At 35.5% G+C, this 10,486-nt stretch overlaps 1 protein-coding gene across 7 annotated transcripts in view; it reads left to right on the plus strand.

The window, feature by feature from the left end:
- Positions 1-10,486, plus strand: part of Gphn (gephyrin) — a 559,105-nt gene that overhangs the window by 420,755 nt on the left and 127,864 nt on the right. For all 7 annotated transcript variants that reach the window (XM_033766935.1, XM_033766936.1, XM_033766937.1 and 4 more), the window contains one exon: positions 3,123-3,260. In XM_033766935.1, the coding sequence (XP_033622826.1) occupies positions 3,123-3,260 (138 nt within the window). The remainder of the gene's footprint in view (positions 1-3,122; positions 3,261-10,486) is intronic.

The following is a 10,486-nucleotide window of genomic DNA, read 5'->3' on the forward strand; positions in this document are numbered from 1 at the left end:
GCAAATGGGCTGTTTCCAAGTTTTAGCTATTACACACTGTGCCACTATAAACATTGGTGCACATATATTACTGTGGTATGATTCCTTTAATTCTTTTGGAAAGATACTCAGCAGAGGCATGGCTGGTTCAAATGGAACCTGTAGTCCCAGCTCTTTGGGATATCTCCATATTGATTTCCACAGTGGTTACTCCAGTATGCACTCCCACCAATGCAATGCCAATTGAAATCCCAACACTATACTTCACAGAACTAGAAAGAAGAATCCAAAAATTCATTTGGAACCATAAGAGACCTAGAATAGCAAATGCAATACTAGGCAAGAGACACATGGCAGTGGGTATAACAGTTCCCAATTTGAAACTATACTACAAAGCCACTGTAATAAAAACAGCATGGTACTGGCAAAGAAACAGACCTGAGGATCAGTGGAACAGGTTGGAAGATAGAAAAATAACTCCAGATGTACTCAAGTACCTCATCTTTGACAAAGGAGCTGACCATCCTCAGTGGAGGAAAGATAGCCTCTTTAATAAATGGTGTTGGAAAAACTGGCTCTCAACCTGCCAGAGATTAAAACTAGACCCTTATCTTTCACCATGCACTATAATAAAATCAAAGTGAATTAAAGATCTAAATATTAAAACAGAAACACTATACTTGCTGGAAGATAAATTAGGCAGAACTCTTGAAGACATTGGCATAGGAAAAGACTTTATGAACAAATCCTTAGTAGCACGGGAACTAGCAGAAAGAATCAACAACTGGAATCTCATCTTATTAAAAAGCTTCTGCACTGCAAAAGAAACCACCAACAGAACTAAGAGACAACCTACAATGTGGGAAAATATTTTAACCAGCTGCTCCTCAGACAAAGGACTATTATCTAGAATAGATAAATAACTCAAAACAATCAGCCCCCCCAAATATAAATGACCTGATTCAAAAATGGGCATCTGAAATGAACAGACATTTCTCAGATAAAGAAGTAAAAGCAGCAAGTAAATATATGAAAAAATGTTCCACATCACTGGTCATTCGAGAGATGCAGATGAAAACAACACTGAGATTTCACCTCACCCCACAAAGAATGGCTGCTATCAAGAAATCACACAATAACAAATGTTGGCGGGGTTGTGGGGAGTATGGGCTTCTTTTTGCACTAGACATGTCTTGTATACAACATAGTATTGGATTTTGCTTCTTAATCCATTCTGCTGGTCTATTTCTCTTGATTGGTGAATTGAGGCCATTGATATTAATGGTTATAACTGATATGTACTAACTTATTATTGTCATGTTTTTTTCACCTTCTTTTAGTTTCTTAGCTTGACTATTTGATTTACTCTGTTGGGCCTCATTGTGTTGTTACCTTCATTGTCTTTTTCTAGGATATTGTTTAGAATTCATTGTAGTGCTGGTTTGGTATTCATAAGGTTTATCAGGTGTTCTTTATCATGGAAATATCTTATTCCCCCATCCATTTTGAAAGAATGTTTTGCAGGATACATCAGTCTAGGTTGGAGGTTGTTCTCTTTTAGTACTTGAAATGTATCATTCCAGGCTCTCCTTAACCTAAGGGTTTGTATTGAAAAGTCTGCTGTGATTCTAATGGGCTTTCCTTTGCATGTCTTTGGAAAGTTTTGCACTATAACCATGGTGTGGTGTATAAATTATAGGACAGATAAAAGTAGGGAAAGCAATTAGACTACTAAATTTTCCAGGATATAAGTGATAATTTCAGCTATTATATTAACCATGGAAGTGATGAATAATGATTTGATTCTATGTGTATTTTAAAGGTAACTTAGGTATGGTTCAGACAAAGAAGAGATGTCTCAAGGATGTCTCCAATGTTTGCGCTTAATATGGGAAAATAGAGTAGTTGTTTACTAAAATGAGAATTGCAAGAAAATAAGATACTGTCTGAAAGAGTTAAGAGAGTTACAGAATCCAGATCTCTACTTTTGGGCATTTTAGATTTGATTTGCCTTTACACATCCAAGTACATGTTGGATGATTACGAGTCTAGATATATGTATTGTCTAGTAGACAATACATGATATACAATCCTAGAATTCAAGGCAGAGATTGATGTTGGAGATATAAAACTAACAGTTTTAGCTTATGTCTGATATTAATGCCATGGGACTAGATGTCACAGGGAGTAGACAGCTAAATAATGATTTTTCTCATGACTGTTTACAGAGGAAACAAAATTTCCTATGAAATCCCAATTAAATTTACATTTAGGAACTTCATTGTACTAATTAGCTTTTTAAAGTTTATTGTAGTGAATTAAAATTGAGGACATGAACTCTGAAGCCAAGCATATCTAGGTTTAAATCCTGGTTATTCTGTTACTAGATCTGTTATTAAGACAAAGATACATACTTTTTCTAAGCCACTCTTTCCTCATCTCTAAATCCTTATGTTGTCTGCCACAGATTGTTTTGAAGATTGATGAATTAATTTAGTACAGTCCCTTACACATAATATACACTCAAAAGACATTAGGTAGTATCATTACATTTATCACTTTTTGGCACAGAATATACTATGGGTAACTGTGGCGGCCCAGCCGTCACAACAGGAACATGCCTGAGTTGGGGAGTGAGGATTGAGAAAGGAAAGAACACTCAAGCCTGAGTGGAGACCAAGAGAAGTGTGATTTATTTCACAGAAACAGCTCCTTTTATAGGTTCACATCAACAGGAAGCACCATGCAACTATTTGTATCTTTTATGCAAAGACCAGATTTTCTAACTCTTTGCAAAGAACATCAGATCTGTGCCTGTCTCTTTGAGTTTCTTCCATTGCAGCAACAAGTTTAACAAGGAGAGTCCTAGAATGTTACAGATTGTATCAATGCCTTGAGTGTAGAGGTGAAGAAGTTTCCTTTTAAATGTCAAACTCTTAGAGGGCCATGGCCGGGCTCCCACAGGTAACTTGATTTAAAGTCCTACCAGAGCAGGCTATGTTTTAGAATCAGTAGAAATAATTTCTTACTGAGTAATATTTATTTGTGGATGCTTGAATTAGGAGTTACTGATAGTTGTGTCATTCCTCCTTTTTTATCAGTGTTTCAGCATCATATTTTTGGCTAATTATCTTCATGTTTAGGTCACAGTGCTGTTGATATCACCAAGGTGGCTAGAAGACACCGCATGTCTCCTTTTCCTCTGACATCTATGGACAAAGCCTTTATCACAGTCCTGGAGATGACTCCGGTGCTTGGGACAGAAATCATCAATTACCGAGGTACTATCATACTTGCCTGTTGCTCTCTCTTTTCCTTAATTTTTTTCCAAGTAAGGTTGACATAATACAAAGGCAGAGTTTTCCCAAAAGAGAAATACTGCTGACCATTGTCACAATTATAATCATACTTTTTGTTTCTTATTTCTATTAAACCTAAGTATCAGCCTTAAAAACTTCCATAGAACTTAGCGATAAAACTTCCTTTTCATAAAAAAAAAAAAATGGGGGAAATCAGCCGTGTTTCTGATTCAATACCTAAAAAGAGGCCTGCTGGCACTAAGTGAGGAAAATAATTAACTCTGAATCTATATGATGACTTTTCTTTCAGAAATGGAAGATAACTACTATATCTTGTAATTTTGGTTACATATTGTAGAAAACACATATAGCCAGTCCTTGATTTACAAAGGTTTGATTTGAAATTTTTCAACTTTGTGTTGATGCAAAAGCATTCAGTAAAACAATACTTCAAATATTATGCTTTGATCTTTTCCTGCATTAGCAAATGTGGTATTACACTTTCTTACAATTCTTGGAGGCAGCTCCTAGACAGCCACACAGTTACCAGGGTAAGTTTACCTAAGCTATAGTGATCACTCTCTTAGGTATATTAAATGCACTTTGATTTAAAAATATTTTCATCTTACAGTGGATTTATTGGGACATAACCCCATTGTAAGTCAATGAGCCTCTGTATTTAAATGTAACCTATGAAAAATACACTAATTTATCCATAAACCACCAAATAATCAGTGTGATCTCACTTTCTCTGCATCATTTGTCCTCTCCTTTTATTTTTCTTTTAGTCTAGTAGCACACTGAGAGCAGTTTATGAAAGGCAGTTGTATTAGTCATTACTTTCCATCTCTATTTATACAAAATATCCGATGTAACCAACTTACAAACAGAAAGATTTATCTTACTTCATGTTTTTTGGAGATTCTGTTCTGTGATTGAGTGACCCCCTAACTGTAACCCTCTGGTGAGGCAGCACATTATGCCAAGAGCACATGGTGGAACAAACCACTAATCTCATGAGCCAACAAGCAAAAAAAGAAAAAAGGAAGGCTAAGGTCTTGTAATCCCCTTCATGGACTCAACCCCAAGGACCTAAGGGCCTCCTACAAGGTCCCTCCTCTTAGAGGTCCATAGCACACTGTAACAGTGCTACCCTGGGAAGTAAGTCTTTCATGTGTGAATCTTAGAGAAACAGGCAACATCCAAACTACAGCTCTGCCCCTAACCTTGAAAGGTTTATTTTTTATCTCAAAATACATGAGCATTCTTTCCATTTCTGAGAATCCTCAAAATCTTAACTGTTCCAGACTTACTCAAAGTTCAAGTCCTCAGTCTCCTCCAAGACTAACTGCAGACTCCTTCTAAAAGCCCTTCTAAGTACAAAACAAAACAACAGAACTTTTATCTAGCATACAATGGTGGGACAGGCACAGGAAAGACCACAGCTAGAGTTTGTGCTGCTCAAAACAGTTCTTCAGTCTCCCACCTTGTAACATTTCTGAATATGTTAACCTGTTAAAGTAGAAAATTAAAATGATGTAAAGAGAAAAACATTCATATTTCAATGTACTTGAATCTTCTCTGTGTTAAAAATGAGCAAATTGTTACAACATAATTTTCCTTTGGGCCAATAATGCTGCCCCAAAAATATGCCACCAGGGGAAGACTTTCCCCTTCATCCCCCACTAGCTATGCCACTGGACACAGGAGAAACATTTCCTGTTCCCAAATGAGAGAATAGATAAAAATGAGGAGGGCTCAGCCCATCAGAGCACACATTAAATTCTGTAGTTCTATGTCCAGCACCTGGGGCCCACTTTAGTGATTGGTAGGTTCCCAAGGTTTTGGGCAGCCCTGCTCCTATAGTCTTGTTGGTTGCAGCCCACATGGCCATTTTCTTGGGATGGCTTTTCCTGTTGCCTTTAACTTTCTTTAATGAACATTTTACATTGCCGGTATCTCTACCTTCCTTGGGTGTCTAGCTTCAGCTTTTCTTTCATAACCTTACTACATATTACTCTTTGCAGGGACTTCAATGTACAACCCTACAACATACTGCCTGGCTTCTCAGGCTTTCTCTTGAAATCTTGATGGAAGCCACTTTACCTGAGTTGTGTAACCTTCGTATTCTGCATGCCCAAAAACTAACACGTAGATAATGCCAGGGTCTGCTGCCAACAGGAATCATACCTGAGTTCATCTGAGCCATGGCTGCAACAGCCTCTGAATATTTTGTTGGCTGAATGTGGGAAATTGAATCCCTGGTCAATCATGGGTTCACAGGGATCTCAAGTCTCTTTTGTGAAATGATTCTATTCTTAAAAGTCTTTGAAACAAATTTGCATTTCTATATCTTTAAGCCTGTGATGAGTGGGCAGATTTTTGAGATACCCTTAAGGTATCTTTCTTGTTGTCTGGAAGCTAACAAGTAAACTAATATATTGCTTTTAAGCTCAGCCTTGCAAAAAGTACTATAAAGGATTAGACAAAATGTACCAAATTCTATGCCATTGTATAACGAGAATGGCCTCTAGTCCAATTCCCAGTTGAATCTGCTTTTCCATATGAAACCTCATCAATGTGGCCTTTACAGTCCTCATTTCTATCAGTATTCTGGTCTTCTGCACCCTTATCAGAATTGTCCATTAAGCTCCACTTATAAACAGGTTTTCTCTAACCTGTTCCTCCAAACTTTTCAAAGTTAATCTCTTAAGCCAATTCCAAAGGATCTTTTATATTGTCAGTTATAGCTAGACAGCAACAGCCCCACATTTCAGTACCAATTTTCTGTATTAGTCAGCTTTCCATCCCTATAATAAAATATGGCCAGCCCATGATCAAGTAGACCCATACTTTGAACCTCTGGTGAGGCAGCACATCACAGTCAGAACACATCAGAGCAATCACTGACCTCATGAGCCAACAAGCAAAAAGGGGGAGGGCTGAGAGAAGAGTGAAAGAGAGAAAAGAAAGAAGAGAGGGGAGTGGAAGAGACCAGGGTCCCATATTCCCTTCCAAAGACATACCTCTGATGACCTAGGGCCTTCCCAACATGACCCCTCCTCCTAAAAATTTACAGCACCTCCCACTAGTGCCACCTTGGCTATACATGGACTTTGGTGGAACATTCAACATCCAAAGTATAGGAGTTTGCCAGGCATGGTAGCACACACCTGTAATCCCAGCACTTGGGAGGCTGAGGCAGGAGGATCACTGTGAGTTTGAGACCAGCCTGGGCTATATAGTGAGCTCCAGGTCAGTCTCAACTACATAGTGAGACCCTGTCTCAAAAAAACAAAAATAAAAAGACAAAGTATAGGAGCAGTACTCCTCATTGCTTTTAGGTTTTAATCAACAACTTAAATTTCCAACATTTCACTATAAAAGTTATAGATAATGAATCCCAGAGGACAGACTCCTGAGGAAAACTTTAAGCCAATAACAGTTATGGTCACTTCCCCCAAAGTAGCAGTTATATTTAGTGCAATCTGAATAAAATATAGTTTCTTGTTTTGTTATGCATTGGAAATAGTACAAGAGATTTAACTTTGTAAGTACAAGAATTTTGTTATAGAATCATAAAATATTCAGACTGTAGTGAACATAGAAAGCATGTATACAAACACCCTGATTTTTCTGCAAGGAAACTCAGAACAGCATAAACAGAAAAGGATAAAGGTACCAATACTTACATTATTTTTCTTGCTATATGATAGCTCTCTTCATCCAACATTAAAATTTAAGAATAACAGTAGCTAGCATAACAAATTATATTAAAAGACCTAAAATTTGTAAAATACTGTGTGCCATATTTTAGCTCTTTGGTCCCTTACCTACTTATACAAAAATTAGTTTTTATAATTTCTACTCATCCTACACATTTGACTTACATTCTTTATAAGCTTATTTTATTAGGCTTATACTTTTTCTTTTGTTTTTCTTTTATCTACCGAAAGAAATAAAGATTTGGGAGGGCCAGGGATTTAGCTTAGTGGTTCCAGTGCCTGCTTCACAAGCGCAAGGACCTGAATTCAATCCTGGGTACCAAAAAAGAAATAAAGATTTGAAACTCATTAAGAAAGAGAATTTGTCAGAAATTAACCATGTTATTTTAAAACTCAACTTTAATGAAATTACTTTCTTTATTATTAAATTCAGAATGTTCAAATATTTATTAATACTAGTCTAAACCAAGGTGTTTCCAGAAAATATGAATGTAAGCTTAAGTTTAACACATTTTAAATACTTGAATTATAAAAATAAATTAGCCATCTCTGGTCTCTCATAATTTCAGAAATGTTTCCCTTAATATCAGTCCTTAGAAAAAGATATTTCAAGTCAGATTAGACAGAAATTCCAGTCTTTAAAAAAAAAAAGATTTGGAAATGGCCATTACACTTTTCCTACAGAAGACAAATGCTTTCAGGTGTATTTTCTTTTCCCTTCATGTGCTTGTTTCTCTTTTATTTATCAGAGCAGTTGTCACTCATAAGTAAGCAGACTTCATGGATGGTTAACTTCTTTGTCAAGTGTTCTACCAATGATGAAAAATAATAATGATGTTTATATTCAACCTTTGAGTTGGATCGATCTCAATTTTTAATACAAAAGAGTATTATAGTTAGATTTCCTAGACACATCAGTTAGGTATTTGAAAGAACAACATCATATAAAAGATATAATTCAGTTTGCTCAGCAGGTATTGATTAAGCATCTACTAAGAGATACTGTTTTAAGTTCTGGATATACAAATATGAATAAAAATAAAGTGTCTGCCTCATGGATCTCACAGTCTAGTGCAGAAGAGAGGTAAACAGTGTGGTGCTTATCTTCTTGATTGCCTTCTTTTGTTAATCCTTTGAATTAAGCTTTCTTTCATTTTTTGTTTTCTTTCCCCTTTTCACATCTTGTACTTTTACTTTACACAACCTCATACATGCCAGTGGTTTCAAATACCACCTATATCCTCATTTTGAAATCTGTGTCACTGCCCAGACCTTACCTGATCTCCAGAGTCATGCACCAATGTATTACATATCTGCTGCTGATAAATATAGCATGATAAATACTAAACTTATTTTCTCTACCTCTGTGTGTCTTTTCTACATTCTCTGGACTCCATCCTTTTTTCTTCATCCCCACTGCTACTGTTTCCCTTATTGTTACCTTTCTGAATTATTGGAACATGCTCCCTCCAGTTAACATCCTCTCAGTCCTTTCTCTAATTTGATGATACTCGGTTCAAATGGCAAATTTGTTATTAATACTCCCTGCATACAGTAACTCACAAGTGTGAAGATGACCATAACCTCAAGATAAAACCAAGCTCTGTGACATGTCATATAAGACTCTGCATTATTTAATATCTTCAAATTTTCAAAATGTCTTCTCTCATTTCCTCATCAAGACTTGCTTCTCAGAGTGTAAGACATAAACCAAAAAGAGTCTTACAGAAAAGAAAAAAAGATAATAACACAAAAGTTTCTTCTACTCTAATTACTTTGAAGGTAATTATACACAGAGTAATAACTATTGTTATTTTCTTGTTTTTTGATTATAAAATTTTGTGGGTTTTTTTCATGAAATAAGAAAATTAAGAAAAAAAACCCACTTCTCCCCAAACCTAACATGCAGTCTCTTACCACATTCTCTCTGATCTCTCTAATCTTTTGCTTGAAATTTTCTCTACTTCTCTGTCTGGCTAGCTACTACATATCAAGCTTAAGCTGAACACATTGACACGTACCTGTAGTTCCAACCAGTTAGAGCCTGAGAGAGGAGGATCATGAGTTTGAGGCCAAACTTAGCAACATAGAGACCTTGATTCAGAAAAACAAACAAAAAAGATCAATTGTAAGGAACTTCTCCATTAAGAATTCCTTCCTATCCTCTTCTGCCTTTCTCTGACTCATTAACTACCCTTTCCTCACATTCATATGTTGTATAATATAATGACTGACCATATTTTTTCACTATCTGTTTTAAATAACATGGGCATAAAAAACCAAGTGCTATGATGTAAATCACTATAGGTTTTTCATAAATAAAATACAACATGATTTTCTTACTAAAGGGAAGAAAATTCTCTCCAGAAAAAAGAATTAGAAACTTTCTTCTTACTGTATTTTAAACTGTTATATTTACCAAGTATGTTTGTATTTTAATAAGCAAACCTTCATAGTTCATTTTTATTTTAGTTAGATGTATTTCTGAACTACTTAATTTTATCCATTAATCCCTGAGTAAGCATAGTATTTAGGGGAAATTTAAAAGTCTTCGTGGTCCACTGAAATCTCAAATATTTTTGTGTCTGCAAATACTGACACTTAAAACTGTAGAAGCCCTTAAAAGAAAGCCTATGCTTTGTAAGGGAAATTCATAATCACTGAATCTATGAACCAGTTTGGAGCTGTGACATCTCTTAAGTGATTTTTTTTGTATGTTTCAGAAAGTTTAACAGTAAGCCCAAAAGATTAAGGATATAACATGTATAAAAATGCTGAAAGTGGTTGCTGTGAAGGTCATAAATATAAAGTAATATACTTGAAGTACTTGATACTAGTAAGACATAACTTGGAGATCAAGTAATCTTTCTTACATTAAACATAAGGAAACTCAGGATAAAGAGTTGTAGTAATGTTCTTAAAGAGAAAAAATAGTTATGATTAAACAACAACAAGAATTCTTAATTCCAAGTCTGATGCCCATAGCATATTGGTTCTCAAATCAATATGAAACTTATTTATCTCAGGCAAGTTTCTAGATATGTATATGTGTGTATATTGGATTTAGTCCACTTTAGTTATGGATGAATTTTCTATTGTGTTTCATCTGTCCTTTTTGCACTATATCTACTATTTTCAGTACCTATTTGCAAGCACAGCTTGTAAGGAGCATGTCCTCCATTGATAGAAATAGCTTCCCTTTGGTTTCTTGGGAGAAGCATATCTACCATAGTAATGGGTGATAATATTTGTAAGCCTGTCATTTATGATTCTTCTAGTTTACTAGTAAAATGTATGACATGATTAAATTTCAACTTTACACTTGATGTTTTACCAGCTACTCTATAGCAAATTAGAATACTGTGGTATCAGGGCCAAGGATTTAATTTAGTGGTACCACCACCTGCCTTTCTAACTCAAGGTCCCAAGTTTGATCCCTGGCACCCAAAAAATAAAAAATAATTTATATATATATATAAATAT

This window comes from Fukomys damarensis, unplaced genomic scaffold (assembly GCF_012274545.1).
Source record: "Fukomys damarensis isolate Sample0158 unplaced genomic scaffold, DMR_v1.0_HiC HiC_scaffold_21, whole genome shotgun sequence".
Taxonomy (NCBI): Eukaryota; Metazoa; Chordata; class Mammalia; order Rodentia; family Bathyergidae; genus Fukomys; species Fukomys damarensis.